Source organism: Nicotiana sylvestris, chromosome 5 (genome assembly GCF_000393655.2).
Source record: "Nicotiana sylvestris chromosome 5, ASM39365v2, whole genome shotgun sequence".
Lineage (NCBI taxonomy): Eukaryota > Viridiplantae > Streptophyta > Magnoliopsida > Solanales > Solanaceae > Nicotiana > Nicotiana sylvestris.
In genome coordinates, this window is record NC_091061.1 from 137,945,318 (window position 1) to 137,963,461 (window position 18,144).

The following is an 18,144-nucleotide window of genomic DNA, read 5'->3' on the forward strand; positions in this document are numbered from 1 at the left end:
AACCTAAAGGGAATAGGAAAAGTTAAAAACTTTTCCATAAAAGACAAAAAGCTGACATTCAAAAATATAAAGGCAGTGCTGTGACAGGAATCGAACCTGGGTCTTTGCTTTCAGAAAAGGTTTTAACTCCCACTTCAGAACCACAACACCCATCAGTCATTTTGTTTATTGGGTGCTCACTAAAATGTTATATCCTATTTCTTATATTTTTATTATAGCTATACCTAGTTTACGTCAAGGTTAATGGGTGCTTGAGCACCTAAAACTAGTATGTAAATCCGCCCCTGGTGGTGAGAGACAGCGGACGGCGAAAGATGTGGCTTTGAGAGGAGTAACGGCTGGAGGTGATCTCTCTAGGTTTTGGTTCTGAAGAAGATGGGTGGGGAGCTGGTTGTTTTGGGAGTTGCGGCTAGTTTTGGTGTTGGAAGTTGGAGAAGAGATCAGGGGTCGTTTAGTGTGAGGTCGTTCGTGGAGGATGGCGACTTAGGAGTTCAGGGGGTTGTGGGCGGTTTGAATTTTGGTGCGAAGAAGAAGACGTTCAGGGGGGCTCCTATGATGAAAAACGACTGATCCAAACTGAGACTCCGGGGTTCTTTTAATGTCTAGGTCTAGGGTTTCAGGGGTATTGGGCTTGGGTTGCTATGGGTTAGATCCAAATTGGGCTAAATACGGGCCAAATTTACCTTTAAAAATGGCCATTTAACTCTACTAGACTAAAAAATATTAATTCCTAAAATAATAACTATAAAATTATGAAATCAATCCTAATTAAAATAAATTACTAGAACAAAACTAAATACTAAAAGTGAAATTATTTTTGTATATTTTTTAATTTTATGAAAGATAGATAAACTAAAAGTAATAAAATATCAATTAGCTAAATAAGAGAAAATATTTTTTGTAGTTTTCATTCTTGTGATAAAATAAAATAAAAGAGTCAAAACTAATTGAAATAGCGATATTAAGCCTAAACTAAATATTTATATGCTAAAATATGTAAAATCTTGGGGAGGGTCAAAAATCACATATCTACAATAACAACTCCCACTAAAAGTTGTAGTATGCATGAGTCCACATAAACCAGCATGTATGAATTCAAGACACTTTGAAGCCCTCCAAACCTTTCCAACAGGAAAAGACTTTCTAGTTCGTTTCCCATAAATGCATCCTTCACACAATTCAATAGAGCCAATTTTAGGTAGTCCAAGAACTATACTTTTATCACTTAGTAATTTCAGGCCTTTTATGTTGAGATGCCCGTATCTCAAATGCCACAACTTTGAGTTATCCATTGTACTTGCAGCGAGAGAAAAATTCTCCAAATTAAAAACATCCAACGGAAACATCTTGTTTGGAGTCATGCTAATATGAACCTTTTTTCCTGACTTTCTATTTGTAATGACACAAGCATCGTCTTCAAAGAAAAGAGAATATCCGCCATCCATTAGTTGTCCAACGCTTAATAAATTGTATCGTAAATCAGGCACGAATTGAACGTTATCCAGCATTTTTACTTTTCCATGGCTAGTGTCGACACTCATTGTGCCTTTTTCCTTCAACCTACATCTCATCTGTGTTGCCAAGCTACACTTTTATTTTTTTGCATCTCATCAAGCTCTTTGAACAAAGATTTGGCGCCCGTCATATGATTTGAACAACCACTGTCCACAAACCATAAATCACTTGGCCTATGGTCGTTGTGAATATGAGCCATAAAAAGCTTGTTCTCTTCTTCCTCATTCCCTGTTGCTCCTGCTGCAAAGTTCATCTTCTGATCTTTGAACCAACAAATTGCTTTAATATGCCCATATCTATGATAGTGGTTACATTGAATACCACTCTTATTGCTATTTTGTTCATTGGACTGTCGTTGCCCGTCAAAACAACCTCTGCCTCTTCCATTGCCTCTACCATTGCCTCGACCGCGACCATGAAATCCTCCTCTTCCAGGGCCTTTACCTGCTGAATATTCACCATCTGCATTTTTCGTGGCTGCCTCTTTCACTTGAAACGATTTTTCTTTATTCTTTTTAAGTGATCGATTAATTCTTGCCTCATGTGCTTGCAAAGAACCCATTAGTTCATCAAAAGAAAAAGTTGACAAATCCTTAGACTCTTCTACGGCGGCAATTACATGATCAAATTTTATATTTAAGCTTCGCAATTCCTTTCCCACAATGGTCTGATCTGTAACATTCTAGTCGTAGGATCGTATTTGACTGATAATTGCCATTGCTCTTGACAAAAAATCAGCAGCGGATTCTCCACGTTTCATCATCAATGTTTCAAAGCCACGCCGAAGTGACTGTAGTCTCACCACAATAACCTTTGAATCACCTTGAAACTCTTTCTGCAGAATAGACTAATCTTGCTTTGATGTGGTCGTTGTTGCGATCTGTGATAAGACGCTATCATGAACAGCCTACTGAATCATCACCAATGCCTTAGCGTCTTTCTTCTTGTTGTCTCATAGTTTATTTTCTCGTCTCATCTCGATTTGTGTGTGTTGTCCGGGCGTGTAGGCGGAAAGCTAATATGTGAAAATCTGTGAAAATGGTAAATTTTGATTATAAAATGAATTAAGTTGACTTCGGTCAATATTTTGGGTAAACGGACCCGGACCCATGATTTGACGGTCCCGGAGGGTCCGTAGGAAAATGTGGGACTTGGACGTATGCCCAGAATCGAATTCCAAGGTCTCAAACCCGAGAAATGAATTTTTAAATAAAATTATTTTCTGAAAATATTTATGAGATTTGGAAATGAATTATGATTAGAACTCGATGGTATCGGGCCTGTATTTTGGTTCCGGTGCCTGGTACAGGTCTTATATGTGATTTAAGATAAGTCTGTGAAATTTGGTAAGAAGCGGACTTGAAACTACGTGAATCGGATTGTTTTTGAGAAAATTGAAAATTTGAAGTTCTTAAGAAAATTTCATGATTTTGATGCTAAATTCCTAGTTGTTCATGTTATTTTAGCGATTTGAATGCACGAACGAGTCTGTATGATGTTTTTAGGTTGGTGTGCATGTTTGGTTTGGAGCCCCGAGGGCTCGGGTGAGTTTTGGGTAGGCCACAGGGTGAATTTTTGGACTTGAGGATTGCAGACTTTCAGTTGTGCATTGCACGCCTGCAGGCTTCGCATGCGAAGACCTCATCGCAAATGCAATCAAAGGCCCAGGCTAGCTACCTCGCAATTGCGAGGAAATCTATCGCAAATGTGATGCCTCCCCTCCTAGCCAGTAGTCGCAAATGTGATCCCTTGTTCGCATTTCCCAACTCACAAATGCGAGAACCCCCTTCGCAAATGCGAACCTAGCAGAGATCGGGGTTCGTAATTGCGAACCCTGTTCGCAATTCCCATACCTGCAACTTGTAATTTTTATACTTAACCAAAAATCAACCATTTTTCACATCCTTTCAATACACAAACTCCCTAGGGCGATTTTTCAAGAATAACTCTTCTTCCAAATCAATTGTAAGTCATTTTTAACTCGTTTCATTCAATCATTAACATCTTTTAACATGATTTCAACTCAAAATCAATGACTTTCATGGGGAAATTGGGTGTTTTGGGTAGAACCTAGGTTTTTCAAAAATTGGGGATTTGGACCTCGATTGAGGTCCGATTTCAAAACAAATTGTATATTTGGGTTCGTGGGGAATGGGTAATCGGGTTTTGGTTCGAACTTCGGGTTTTGACCATGTGGGCCCGGGGGCAATTTTTGACTTTTTGGGTAAAATTTTGGAAAATTATTTTCATGCATTGGGGTTGATTCATTTAGCATTTATTGATGTAATTAAGTAACTTGTGGCTAGATACGAGCGAATTGGTGGTGAAATCAAGGAGTAAAGCGATAATTGAGACGTGAATTGTGTTCGTGGCATCGAGGTAAGTGTTTGGTCTAACCTTAGCTTGAGGGATTAGGAGTTGTGTCCTATTTGCTACTTGTTTCTTGTTGAGTACGACGTATAGGTATGGTGACGAGTATCTATACGTTGGTGTCGAGCATGACCGTGAGTCTTAAATTGTGATTTATTGTGTTCTTGAATAATACTACGGATGCTTAAGTTGATGATTCTTTGTATTGAGCAAGGATTATGGTTATTCTCGTGGAAATTACTTATGATGGAGTATTGGTGTTAGCTGAGGTAGTTAGATTTTGGAACAAGTTTGGTTATAGCTGTTTCTCCCTTGCCGAGACGTAGTTACTTATACTGTCGATTCCCTTGCCGGGATAGCGTAGTTATTTATTGATCTATTGTTGGGACTCTTGTTATGATTGTTGTTTATTGTATATGTGGATTAGGTTGCACGCCGCAACAATATTATATGTGGATCGAGTTGCACACTGCAAAAATATTATATATGGATTGGGTTGCACGCCGCAATAATATTATATGTGGATCGGGTTGCACGCTGCAACAATGATATATGTGGATCGGGTTGCACGCCGCAACAATTGTTGACACAAAGTGTTTATAGATTGGATAGAAGTTACTTATTGTTTTGCCGTGAATTCTAAGTTGTCCTTATGCTGTTACTCTTGATTTACTGTTGATATTGATGCACCCCCACAGCATGTACCCCCTCCCATCTTTACTTGTTTATTCCTATTTTATTATCTGCTATATATTACTCCCTCTGTTTCAATTTATGTGAACTCATTTAACTGGGCACGGAGTTTAAGAAAAGAGAGAAGACTTTTGATCTTGTGGTATAAAATGAGACACATATATTTTGTATGGCTACAAATCATTGTGTAAAGGTAAATTGTTTCCAAATAAGGAAAGAGGTCATTCTTTTTGGCATGGACTAAAAAGGAAATAGGTTCACATAAATTGAAACGGAGGGAGTATATAACTGCACAGGTTCATTTAGTAGTCTGGTCCTAGCCTCGTCACTACTTCGTCGAGGTAGGCTAGGTACTTACCAGTACATGGGGTCGGTTGTGCTGATACTACACTCTACACTATGTGCGAATCTCGGAGTAGTTCTTGGACCATAGCATTTGGGTGGCTACCTTCAATCCACGCAGAGATCCAAGGTAGATCTGCAGACGTCCGCAGGCCCTGGCGTCTCCTCTATCCTTTATTTCCTGTTTCATTTCTTTGATTCGAAAATAATGTATCTGTATTTTCAGACTTTATATTTAGCACTCTTAGATCGTCTGTGGTACTGTGACACCAATTCTAGGTGATTAAGGCTTAAACAGTTGTATTAGATTCATATTTCAGATATTTTACTACATTTCCTCCGCTTAATGAAATTTCCGTTGTTTTTCACATTATTGCATTATAAATGCTAAAAAGGTATAAAAAATGGATAAATGTACTCTATTCAACAACTGGCTTGCCTAGCTCAAATTAGTAGGCGCCATCACGACTCCCAAGGATGGAAAATCCGGATCGTGCCAAGTTGGTATCAGAGCTCTAGGTTACATGGGTCTCACAGTTCACAGACAAGCTTAGTAGAGTCAGAGGGATCGGTACGGAGACATCTGTATTTATCCCCTAGAGGCTACAGAGTTAGGAAAAACTTCACATTTATTCCTTCCTATCATGCGGTTTGGTTTCTCAATGCTAATTGAATTTCTACTATGTTCTTTCGCAGATGGTGAGAACACGCGCTTCCTCATCCACTGACCAACAGCACGAGCCGCCAGCAGCAGCTCCTACGAGAGGCAGAGGGCGAGGTCGAGGCCGTGCTAGAGGCTGAGGTAGGGGCAGAGCTCAGTCCAGAGCAGCAGCACCAGCGGCGGAGCCTCAGGTTGACTTTGATGATGAGGTTCCGGCCCCAGCAGTTCTGATGGGCCCAACTTAGGTCCTAGAGGGGTTGATTGCTACCCCAGTACTCCAGGATGCTCTGGTCCATCTAGTGGGCCTTATGGAGAGTGTCACCCGGGCAGGCTTGATTCCTGTAGAACCAGCCGTCTCTCAGGCTGGAGGAGGAGCCCAGGCTCCTACTACTCGCACTCCGGAGCAGGTAGCTCCCTAGTTTCAGACTCCAGCAGTTCAGCCAGCTGGAGCAGTTCAGCCTGGTGCGGTAGCTCAGACCGGTGATGGAGCAGCTATGTCTGCTGATGCTTTGTGGAGATTGGACAGGTTCACCAAGCTCTTCACTACTACCTTCTGCGGTGCATCTTCTGAAGATCCCCAAGATTATTTAGACAGCTATCATGAGGTTCTCAGGAACATGGGGATAGTTGAGACCAATGGGGTCGATTTTGCTACTTTTCTCTTGTCTGGATCCGCCAAGATTTGGTGGAGAGATTATGTTTGGCTAGACCAGCCGGATCACCAGCCTTGACTTAGGAGTAGTTTACTCAGCTATTTCTGGAGAAGTTTCTCCCTATCACCCAGAGAGAGGCCTATCAGAGGCAGTTTGAGTGTCTACAGTAGGGTTCTATGACTGTTACCCAGTATGAGACCAAATTCATCGACTTGGCTCATCATGCTCTTATCATACTTCCCACCGAGAGAGAGGGGGTGAGGAGGTTCATTAATGGACTTATTCAGCCGATTCGTCTTCAAATGGCTAGGGAGCCTGGGAGTGAGATTTCTTTCCAGGATGCGGCCAATGTGGCCAGGAGAGTGGAGATGGTTCTATCGCAGGGAGGTGGTCAGGGGTCTGACAAGAGGCCTCGTTATTCAGGCCGATTCAGTGGTACCTCATCTGGAGGCAGAGATTCGTATGGTAGAGGCCATCCTCTGAGGCCCTTTCAGTCAGCACTTCAGGTTTCTCACGGTACTTTAGGTGGTCGTGGTCCCCATATGCAGTATTTTGATCAGCAGCCCTACAGTGCACCACCAGCTCCTATCAGTGCACCGCTGCTTCAGAGTTTTCTGGGTGGTCATTCAGGTCATCAGGGTCAGCAGTCTCAGCAGCCGAGGGCTTGCTACGCTTGTGGTGATATGGGTCACATTGCTAGGTTTTGCCCTCGAGCACCGAGTAGCTCCCAGCATCAGGGTTCCCATGCCATGGTTCAGGCACTGAGTGTTCCACAGCCCGCTCAGCTAGGTAGAGGTAGGGGTAGAGGTGCTAGAGGTGGAGGTAGAGGTATTAGAGGTGGAGCCCAGGCCGCTAGAGGTGGAGACTAGCTAGCAGCAGGCCGTCCTAGAGATGTAGTTCAGGGTGGTGGGGCCCAGCCCCGATGTTATGCTCTTCCATCTAGGCCCGAGGCTGAGGTTTCCGATGCGGTTATCACAGGTACTATTCTGGTTTGCAGCAGAGAAGCTTCAGTTTTATTTGATCCAGGGTCTACGTACTCCTATGTGTCATCTTATTTTGCACCGTATTTGGTCATGCCTAGTGATTCCTTGAGTGCTCTTATTTATGTGTCTACACCGGTGGGTGATTCTATTGTGGTATATCGAGTCCATCGTTCTTGTATAGTTGTGATTGGGGGTCTTGAGACTCGTGTAGATTTGCTTCTTCTGGACATGGTTGATTTTGATGTCATATTCGGGATGGACTAGTTATCACCTTATCACGCTATCTTGGACTGCCATGCCAAGATTGTGACCTTAGCCTTACCGGGTTTACCTCGTTTAGAGTAGAGAGGGACTCCAGGTCATTCTACCCGCAGTGTTATCTCTTATATGTGAAGGCTCGGTGTATGGTCGAGAAGGGGTGTTGGGCCTATTTGGCATATGTTCGTGATTCTAGTGCCGAGGTTCCTCCTATTGATTTTGTGTCAGTTGTTCGTGAGTTCCCTGAGGTATTTCCTTGAGACCTGTCGGGTATGCCACCTAATAGGGATATTGACTTCTACATTGATTTGGCTCCGGACACCCAGCCTATTTCTATTCCATCGTATCGTATGGCCCCACCTGAGTTGAAAGATTTGAAGGGGAAGTTGCAAGACTTGCTTGAAAGGGGTTTTATTAGACCTAGTGTTTCGCCTTGGGGTGCGTCAGTGTTGTTTGTTAAGAAGAAGGACGGATCGATGAAAATGTGTATTGATTACCGGCAGTTGAACAAGGTTACAATCAAGAATAAGTATCCATTGCCGAGGATTGATGATTTGTTTGATCAGCTTTAGGGTGCCAAGGTATTTTCGAAGATTGACTTGAGATCTAGCTACCATCAGTTGAGGATTAGGACATCCGATGTTCCTAAGACAGCTTTCCGCACTCGGTACGGGCATTATGAGTTCTTGGTGATGTTATTCGGGTTGAAAATGCCCCAGCATCTTTTATGGAATTGATGAACCGAGTGTTTAGGCCTTACTTGGATTCGTTCGTGATAGTCTTCATTGATGATATTTTGATATATTCCTGTAGCCGGGAGGATCACGACAGCATCTTAGAGTGGTTCTTCAGACTTTGAGGGATAGTCAGTTGTATGCCAAGTTTGCAAAATATGAGTTCTGGTTGAGTTCAGTTGCATTCCTGGGTCATGTTGTATCCGTAGAGGGTATTTAGGTTGATTCAAAGAAGATTGAGGCAGTCAAAAACTGGCCTGGACCAGCATCAGCTATAGAGATTCGGAGTTTCTGGGGATTGGCAGGCTACTATCGTCAGTTTGTGGAGGCGTTTTCATCTATCGCAGCCCCGATGACCAGGTTGACCCAGAAAGATGCCCAGTTCAGATAGTCGGACGAGTGTAAGGCGAGTTTTCAGAAGCTCAAGACAGCTCTGACTATGGCACCGGTGTTGGCTTTGCCCATGGGTTCAAGGCCTTATACAGTTTATTGTGATGCATCCCATATTGGGCTTGGTGCGGTGTTGATGTAGGATGGCAAGGTCATAGCCTATGCTTCGCGGTAGTTGAAAATTCATGAGACGAACTATCCGGTTCATAATTTGGAGTTGGCAGCCATTGTTCACGCGTTGAAGATTTGGAGGCATTATCTGTAGGCATGTGAGGTGTTCACGGATCACAAGAGTCTGCAGTATTTGTTCAAGCAAAAGGAGTTGAATTTGAGACAGAGAAGGTGGTTGGAGTTGCTAAAGGACTATGATATCACCATCTTATATCATCCGGGAAAGGCCAACGTGGTGGTCGATGCTTTGAGTAGGAAGTTAGCCAGTATGGGCAGTCTCGCCTATATTCCAGTTGGTGAGAGGCTGCTTGCTTTGGATGTTCAGGCCTTGGCCAATCAGTTTGTGAGGTTGGATGTTTCTGAGCCCAGCCATGTGTTAGCTTGCACCGTCGCTTGTTCTTAATCATTGGAGCATATCCGAGATCGGCATTATGATGATCCTCATTTGTGTGTCCTCAAAGACACGGTGCAGCACGGAGGTGACAAGCATGTTACCTTAGGTGATAATGGAGTTTTGAGATTGCAGGGTCGAGTTTGTGTGCCTAATGTGGATGGACTCCGAGAGTTGATTTTAGAGGAGGCCCATAGCTCTGGGTACTTTATTCATCCGGGCGCCGCAAAGATGTATCAGGATTTGCGATAGCATTATTGGTGGAGGAGGATGAAGAAGGATATCGTTGCATATGTGGCTCGGTGTTTGAATTGTCAGCAGGTTAAGTATGAGCATCAGAGGCCTGGTGGTTTGTTCCAGAAGAATGAGATTCCTGAGTGGAAGTGAGAGCGGATCACTATGGACGTCGTTGTTGGACTCCTACGGACTTAGAGGAAGTTCGATAGAGTATGGGTTATTGTTAATAGGCTGACCAAGTCAGCGCATTTCATTCCTGTGGCGGTCTCCTATTCTTTCGAGAGTTTAGTTGAGATCTATATCCGGGAGATTGTTCGTCTTCATGGTGGGCCCGTGTCTATCATTTCGGACCGAGGTACGTAGTTTACCTCACATTTCTGGAGAGCAGTTCAGCGAGAGTTGGGCACACGGGTTGAGTTGAGCACAGTGTTTCATCCTCACACGAACCGGCAGTCCAAGCGGACTATTCAGATTTTGGAGGATATGCTCTGAGCTTGTGTCATTGACTTTTGAGGCTTGTGGGATCAATTTTTGCCTTTAGCAGAGTTTGCCTACAACAATAGCTACCAGTCAAGTATTTAGATGGCTCCTTATGAGGCTTTATATAGTAGGCGGTGTCGATCTCCAATTGGATGGTTTGAGTTGGGAGAGACTCGGTTGTTGGGTACGGATCTGGTTCAGGATGCCTTGGACAAGGTCAGGATTATTCAGGATAGGCTTCTGATAACTAGGGATTTTGCTACATTTTATACTCCTTCTTGCTTATGTTTTGATTAGAAATATGTACAAAATAGTCCCAAAGGCTCACAAGTTATGCTTGATTGCAGGTTTGATCAACAAGGTGACAAGATGTCAAAGATCAGCTCAAAAGGAGTGAAACTTGCACACGTATCAAGACAAGACAAAGCTCAAACAAAGCAAGGCCAGTGTGGCCACACACCATTCTGTGCGGTCCGCACAAGTGAGGTTCAGAGAGTATGATATTCAGGCAAAAAGGGCAATGCGGCCGCACTAGGTTTTGTGCGGTCCGCACTGGGATCAATGCGGCCGCACTCGATTTAGTGTGGTCCGCAGTAAGAAGGATCAGAGAGTTTCCAGTTCCGAGTTTCAATCCAATGCGGTGCACGCTCCATTTCATGTGGACCGCACTAGAAGTGTCTGCGGTCGCACTCCATTATGTGCGGTCTGCATTGCCTGAGTTCAGAGAGATGGATTTTTATGTCAAGAGCCTTAGTGCGGCCGCACATGATTTTGTGCGGTCCGCACTAGCCCCGTAAGGGTATTTTTGTCTAGATTTTTTAGCTTAGTATAAATAGCTTCTTTCCCATTTTTAGGTCATCAGATAGTTTTCTCTTTAGAGTTGCGCTCGTGACTTCATAGTTTTAGTAGTTTTGAGTAATTTTAGCTACATTTCAACATTGAATCTTCTTGTTTCATTTAGTAATTAATTAATATGAGTTTTTCTTCATCTATTTCTTGTTTTTCTTCTTTAAGTATGAGTAGCTAAACCCATAAGCTAGGGTTGTGGCTCAACCCTAGTGTGGGTAATTGATGGGTCTTGTGTTTTAGGGATAGATTGACTATGGGTGTTTGATATTTAGGCTAATTTCATGTTTAATTGTTGAATTAGTGGTTGCAAACACTAGTTTGTGTTTAGTTGACTTGAGCTCTTCTTGAGAAAGAGAGCTTGAGTCTCTGAAATTGGTCCAACAAGGAATTGGGGTGTACTCAAGAGATTGATAGCCCCAATTAAAGGGTTAATCCTCGAGAGAGTAATACCCGACTTGAACCTTGATTGCTTGTGCAAATTTGCATACCCAATTGGTCTTGAGAAAGTCAATTCGGGAAAAATCACTTGAACCACCGAGAGATATAGAGTGGGTAAAATCGTGCAACGGTTATATCAAACTCCCCAAATATGTCAATCATGCCTTAGACTCAAGTATCTGTTAGTTGACCACCTAGGCGAAAGTCACTACCCTAGTGCCTTTTAAACCATTTGAACAACCCGCAACATTTTACTCTTAGCTTATTCTAGTTTAATTTACCATTGTAGTTTGATAAAATTAGAAGTAAAACAAAAACCCAAAAATGTTTAGAAGTGTAATTTGGAACACATACCCAACTCTAAATTAGATAGATACCCGACTCCAACATCTAGCTCTCTGTGGAAATCGATCCCGACCCTAAATCGGGTAAAAGATGCTTCGACCCTCTCTCGCTACTCAATAGTAGTGCAGGGTAGGCTTCGATCACTTTTTGGCGCCGTTGCCGGGGAGCTAACAGTTTTGGCTATCTATTTAAATAGTTTTGTGTATTGTTCTTCTTTCTTTCTTTGTTACTAATTTGTTTGTGTCACAACTTAGGTACCAAATGGCAGCGAACAACGCAAATGACCCTCTTGGAAATGTGATTGCGGGGGAGGAGGTAGATGATGTCGGAGATGATAAGGTGCCTCTTGTACCTCAAGGACAACGTAAAGGCCGCCAAGCTAATGCTAATGTTAATGACAATATTCCATACCCTCCTCCGCTACCTCCAAGAGTGGCTCCTAGAGTGCTTCCGAACCAAGGCTATGCAAGTGCTATTGTCCCACCCCGAATCCGGGCAGACAATTTTCAAATAACCAATGTGGTGTTGACTTTACTAGAGCAACGCGGGGTACTTCACGGGCGCTGCAAATCAAAATGCTTACAAACATCTCAAGGGGTTCGTGGATACATGTTGGGGGAGCAAGTAAACTAATGTGTCCGAGGATGTTGTTAGGTTGAGACTCTTCCCATTCTTACTTAGAGGGAAGGCATTGGATTGGCTCGAGCGACTTCCCAACCATTCCATCACTACTTGGGATGAGTTGGCGGACAAGTTCATTGCAAAATTTTTCTCACCGGGGCATATGGTTGCATTGAGAGATGAGATCTTGGTGTTCAAGCAAGAGCCCGCGGAACCTTTGCATGAGATTTGGGAGCGTTATAGAACAATGGTAAAGGAATGCCCCAACAATGATATGACTGAGGCGATGATCCAACAAACCTTCTACCGAGGCATTAATACAACAAACCAATGCATAGTGAACCAACTTGTTGGGGGCAACTTCATGAAGCTGTTGTATGATGAGGCTTGTGACATTCTTGACGAGATGGCTGACACTTCTTCCACTTGGCAAAGTAGAGCCAATGTGCCCCAGGGTGACCCCACGGTTATCTATTTGCACAAGGAATTACATGATTATGGGCATGCTATAGCTTAGTTGACAACTACAATGAACCAACTAGCAAAGGCACGGTTGCAACAAGTTCAAAATCTGCGCCAAGTGAATGCCATGGAGGGTGTTAACATGCTTGCCAACAAAAGAAGACAAAAAGGGCAACAGAACCAAGGGAATTCGGAGAAATTTGATAATGATTGTGGTGGATTTCAAAATGATGATTATGATGAACAAAGTAAAGAGGTGCAATACGTGAATAATTGTCAAGGCCAAAGAGGCAATTCTTCCAACCAACAACAATGGAGACCCCAAGGCAATTGAGGCAATCAACAACAAGGCAATGGTAATTGGGAGAACAACAACCAAAACAACAACTGGGGAAATCAGAACAACAATCAAAGCAACCAAGGAAATTGGAATGGTAATAATAATAATTGGGGTGGTAATAACAATCAAGGTGGATGGAACAATAGATACCAAGGAAACCGAGGGCAAGGCTTTCAAAGGCCCCTAATGTACCAACAACCGAACAATCCACCCCCATTTCCATCTCAAGGTCCCAGTTCTTCTAGCAATGATATGGGTAAAATTGAAATGATGTTCGAATAGATGATGAATAAGAATGCGGACTCGGATGCTCAGTTGGCTTCCAAAATACCTCTATTAGGAACTTGGAGGTGCAGTTAGGCCAAATCTCACAGTCTTTAAATACTCACCCTAGGGGTGCACTACCAAGTGATACAGTAGAGAACCCGAAGGGTGGGAACAATCATGTTATGGAGGTAACAACAAGAAGTGGGAGAGGCGGTGATGTGCATGCCTCCAAACAAAAGCAGATTGTGGATGATGATGTTGAGTTGCAAGAAGATGAAGTTCCTTTGGTGGTTGAAAATGTGATTGATGAAAATGTAAATGAAGAAGTGAGGATTGATATTCAAGATGTAGAGGTGGAAACTCAAAATGATGTGAACCCGTCTAGGGAACACATAATAGACATGCCGGAGCCGGTTGTGCCTAAAGCCAAGGTTCCTTTGCCAAGGCCACCTCCACCTTATCCTCAAAGGCTCGCGAAGTAGAAAAATGAACATCAATTTAAAAATTTCATGTGACATAATGAAGAGCTTATCCATCAATGTGCCTTTGGTGGAGGCTCTTGAACAAATGTCGGGCTATGCTAAATTTATGAAGGACTTGGTAACAAAGAAGCGGTCTATGGATTATGAAACTATAAAGATGACTCACCAAGTTAGTGCAATAGTGCATTCAATGGCCCTGAAGCTTGAAGATCCCGGTGCTTTCACCATTCCATGCAGCATTGGGAGTGCGGATTTTGCTAAAGCTCTATGTGATTTGGGGGCTAGTATCAATTTGATGCCCTATTCAGTTTTCAAGAGTATTGGGCAGCCAAGGCCAACTTCCATGAGATTACAAATGGCAGATAGAACGATGAAGAGACCATTGGGTATTATTGACGATGTGTTTGTCCGGGTGGACAAATTTATCTTGCAAGCTGACTTTGTGATCTTGGACTACGAGGTGGACTATGAAGTTCCTGTCATATTGGGAAGACCTTTCCTAGCTACGGGGAAGGCCTTAATTAATGTGGAAGCAAGGGAACTCACCTTCCGAGTGGGTGATGAAAAGGTGGTCTTTCATGTGTGCAAATCAATGAAGCAGCCCAACAGTACCAAGGTGTGCTCTTTTGTGGACCTCGTCATAGCAGTGATAATTGATGACACCAATACAATGATCAACGTGGAGGACCCATTGGAGGCCGTATTGTTGAATCTTGATGTCAATGAGGATGGAAGCCGAGTGGAGTGCGTGAATGTTTTACATGGAATGGGCTCTTACTCTTATAAGCCTAGGAAATTATCTTTGGATATCGAGAATAGAAAGACTCCACCAACAAAACCTTCAATCGAGAAGCCTCCGGAGTTGGAGTTGAAACAGCTGCCTCCACACCTTAGGTATGAGTTCTTAGGCTCAAATTCTACTTTGTCATTTATTATTTCTTCTTGCCTTACTAATATGCAGGTTGATGCCACATTGGCGGTGCTTCAAAAACGGAAAAAGGCAATTGGATGGACTTTAGCTAATATTCAGGGAATAAGCCCCGCATTCTGTATGCACAAGATTATTTTGGAAGATGATGCAAAGACCTCCTTGGAGCATCAAAGGAGGTTGAACGAGGCAATGCAAGACGTTATGAAAAAGGAGGTGATCAAGTGGTTGGATGCCGGGGTTGTGTACCCCATCTCTAATAGCTCTAGGACTTCACCGGTGCAATATGTACCGAAGAAGGGTGGCATGACTGTGGTTACAAATTCACAAATGAGTTGATTCCTACAAGAACTGTTACCAGTTGGAGGGTATGCATGGACTACCGCAAGTTGAATAAAGTGACCCGCAAGGATCACTTTCCTTTGCCTTTTCTTGATCAGATGTTGGATCGACTTGTTGGGCGTGCCTTCAACTGTTTCTTGGATGGGTATTTTAGGTACAACCAAATCTTGATTGCTCCGGAAGATCAGGAGAAGACCACATTCACTTGTCCATATGGCACTTTTGCCTTTTCTAGGACGCCTTTTGGGTTGTGTAATGCACCGGTTATATTTCAGCGGTGTATGATGGCCATTTTCACCGATATGGTGGAAGACATTTTGGAGGTGTTCATGGATGACTTTAGTGTTGTGGGGGATTCATTTGATGAGTGCTTGAAGAATCTTGATAGAGTTTTAGCCCGTTGTGAAGAAACCAATCTTGTCCTCAATTGGGAGAAATGCCACTTTATGGTGGAAGAAGGAATAGTTCTTGGGCATAAAATTTCGAAGCATGGTATTGAGGTAGATAAAGCAAAGATCGATGTAATTTCAAGGCTCCCTCCCCCTACATCCGTCAAGGGAGTTTGGAGTTTTCTTGGGCATGCGGGGTTCTACCAGATATTTATCAAAGACTTTTCGAAGGTTGTGAACCCCTTGTGCAAGTTATTGGAAAAAGGTGCTAAATTCGTGTTTGATGAAAAGTGTATGCAAGTCTTTGAAATTCTGAAGCATAAGTTGACCACCACTCCTATCATTGCTGCGTCTAATTGGAGCTTACCCTTTGAGCTCATGTGTGATGCAAGCGATGTTGCGGTTGGGGCGATTTTGGGTCAAAAAGTGAACAAAATGTTTCATCCGGTGTACTATGCGAGCAAGACAATGAATGATGCTCATGTGAACTGTATCTTATGGGTGCTATTGTGTTCGCAATGGAAATATTCCGGCTGTATCTTATGGGTGCTAAGGTTATTATTCATACCGACCATGTCGCAATCCGGTAATTGATAACGAAGAAGGATTCCAAAGCTAGACTGATGCGATGGGTCTTGTTACTTCAAGAGTTTGATTTGGAGATTGTGGACCGGAAGGGTAGTGAGAACCAAGTGGCGGACACTTTGTCTCGCTTGGAGGAGGAGGGGAGTCCTCGTGACGGCCTAGAGATCAATGATTCATTTTCCGACAAACAACTCCTTTCGGTGTCGATGAATGATATGCCATGGTTTGCCGATGTTGCTAATTTCCTTGTGACTGGTATAATCCCGTGTGAGCTCTCTTCTAACCAAAGGAAGAAGCTCAAGCGGGATAGTTTGGATTATTATTGGGATGAGCCATACTTGTTCAAGATTTGCACAGATGGTGTGATCCGAAGGTGTGTCCCGAAGGAAGAGCAATTGAGTATCTTGGAGGCTTGTCATTCCTCTCCCTATGTTGGCCATCATGGCGGGGCGATGATGGCCTCCAAAGTTCTTAGTTGTGGGTTTTATTGGCCAAATTTGTACAACGATGCAACTGAACTTGTGAAGAGGTGTGATGAATATCAAAGAGCGGGTGGAATTTCGAAGAAAGATGAGATGCCTCTCAATACCATCCTTGAGGTTGATATTTTTTATGTATGGGGCATTGATTTTATGGGCTCGTTTGTTAGCTCGTATGGGAACACATACATTCTTGTGGCGGTGGACTATGTTTCAAAGTGGGTTGAAGCCGTGGTGTTTCCCAACAATGAGGCCCGTAGTGTTGTTGCATTTCTCAAGAAGAGCATTTTTACAAGGTTTGGCACTCCTCGTACAATCATAAGTGATGGGGGGTCTCATTTTTGCAATAGAGCTTTTGACACTTTACTTTCAAAGTGTGGTGTCAATCACAAAGTTTCTACTCCCTATCATCCTCAAGCAAGTGGTCAAGTTGAAGTCTCCAACAGGGAAATCAAAAGCATATTGTAAAAGACGGTCAATGCAAATAAGACTGATTGGTTAAAGAAGTTGGATGACGCTCTATGGGCTTATAGGACTGCTTACAAGACTCTGATTGGTATGTCTCTGTATCGGTTTGTGTTTGGGAAAGCTTTCCATCTACCGGTTGAGTTAGAGCACAAGGCCATGTGGGCTTTGAGGAAGCTAAATATTGAATGGGATGTTGCAGCTAATCTTCGTGTGGAACAGCTTAATGAACTTGATGAATTCTGATTCCATGTCTACTCCAGTTCGTCCTTGTACAAGGACAAGATGAAGTACCTTCATGATAAATATGCTCGTAGCAAGGAGTTCAAAGTGGGAGATTTGGTTATCTTGTTCAACTCCCGATTACGTCTATTTCCAGAAAAGCTCAAGTCAAAATGGAGTGGACCTTTTGAAGTGGTGTGTGTGACCCCGTTTGGTGCTTTTGATTTAAAGAACAAAAATGGTGAAGTTTTCAGAGTGAATGGGCATAGGGTCAAGCACTACTTGGGAAAATTGATGACAGCCACGTTGTGGCACTTCTTCATCTCAAATGATGTCATGGTAACCTGCGTCGTGCCGCAACATTAAATCAGGTGCTTCTTGGGAGGCAACCCGTGTGTTTTTCTTCTTGTTTTTATTTGATTTTCATTATACTATATGATTGATTTTTAGATTAACTAGTTGTGAGATGCTACAGGATTGTGTTGATGCAGTGCAGGACATAGTGGAAAAAGTGTTCAGGTCTCTGAAGTTGTCAATGCAGTCACACTACATTCAGTGTGGACCACACTGGTGGAGGATTAAATGTCGACCTCTCTAAAGTTTGCCACTGCGGCCACACTATATTTTGTGCGGTCCGCGGTGGACCACTGCGGCCGTATGACATTTTGTGCAGACCACAATGAGTTGCCTTCTCAAACTTAAATCAAGCTATGTGGTGCGGACCGTAGTCGATTCTGTGCGGTCTGCATTGGTTGAAAATGATGAAATAATGAGGTAAAGGCTCTAAACAACCAGGCAGAGGAGAATCCTCCCGGGGAGGGAAATAAAAAATGGTAAGATTGACTGTTCAAGCCCGGCAAAACATTTAAAAACATGAGGAAGATGATTAAAGCTGCTGATAGGGCCATTGACATATGTAGGAGTGAGCACGAGCCCTCCTGGGAGATATCTTCAGACTCAATCCCAGAGTACATCCTTGACTGGCCGGAGAGAAATAGACTAAGAGACAATCCCCCCACTTCCCTCGCTGCCCAAGCGTCAATAAATGTATC

General features: G+C 43.1%; 1 protein-coding gene across 1 annotated transcript; it reads left to right on the plus strand.

Annotated features, from left to right (window-relative positions):
• Positions 1–14,037: 14,037 nt before the first annotated feature.
• On the plus strand, positions 14,038–17,674 carry LOC138869368 (uncharacterized). The gene is made up of 4 exons (XM_070146981.1): positions 14,038–14,250; positions 16,895–16,977; positions 17,134–17,289; positions 17,584–17,674. Exons 1-4 carry the CDS (start codon positions 14,038–14,040, stop codon positions 17,672–17,674), a joined length of 543 nt encoding a protein of 180 aa, XP_070003082.1.
• Positions 17,675–18,144: the final 470 nt, after the last annotated feature.

Excerpts from the sequence above, each read along its gene's own strand:
- LOC138869368 (XM_070146981.1), top strand. The coding sequence starts at position 14,038 with ATGGCAGATAGAACGATGAAGAGACCATTGGGTATTATTGACGATGTG. Across the intron at positions 14,251-16,894 it reads TCCGAGTGGGTGATGAAAAG|ACTGATTGGTTAAAGAAGTT; the intron begins GTGGTCTTTCAT and ends AATGCAAATAAG. Across the intron at positions 16,978-17,133 it reads ATTGGTATGTCTCTGTATCG|TTCGTCCTTGTACAAGGACA; the intron begins GTTTGTGTTTGG and ends TGTCTACTCCAG.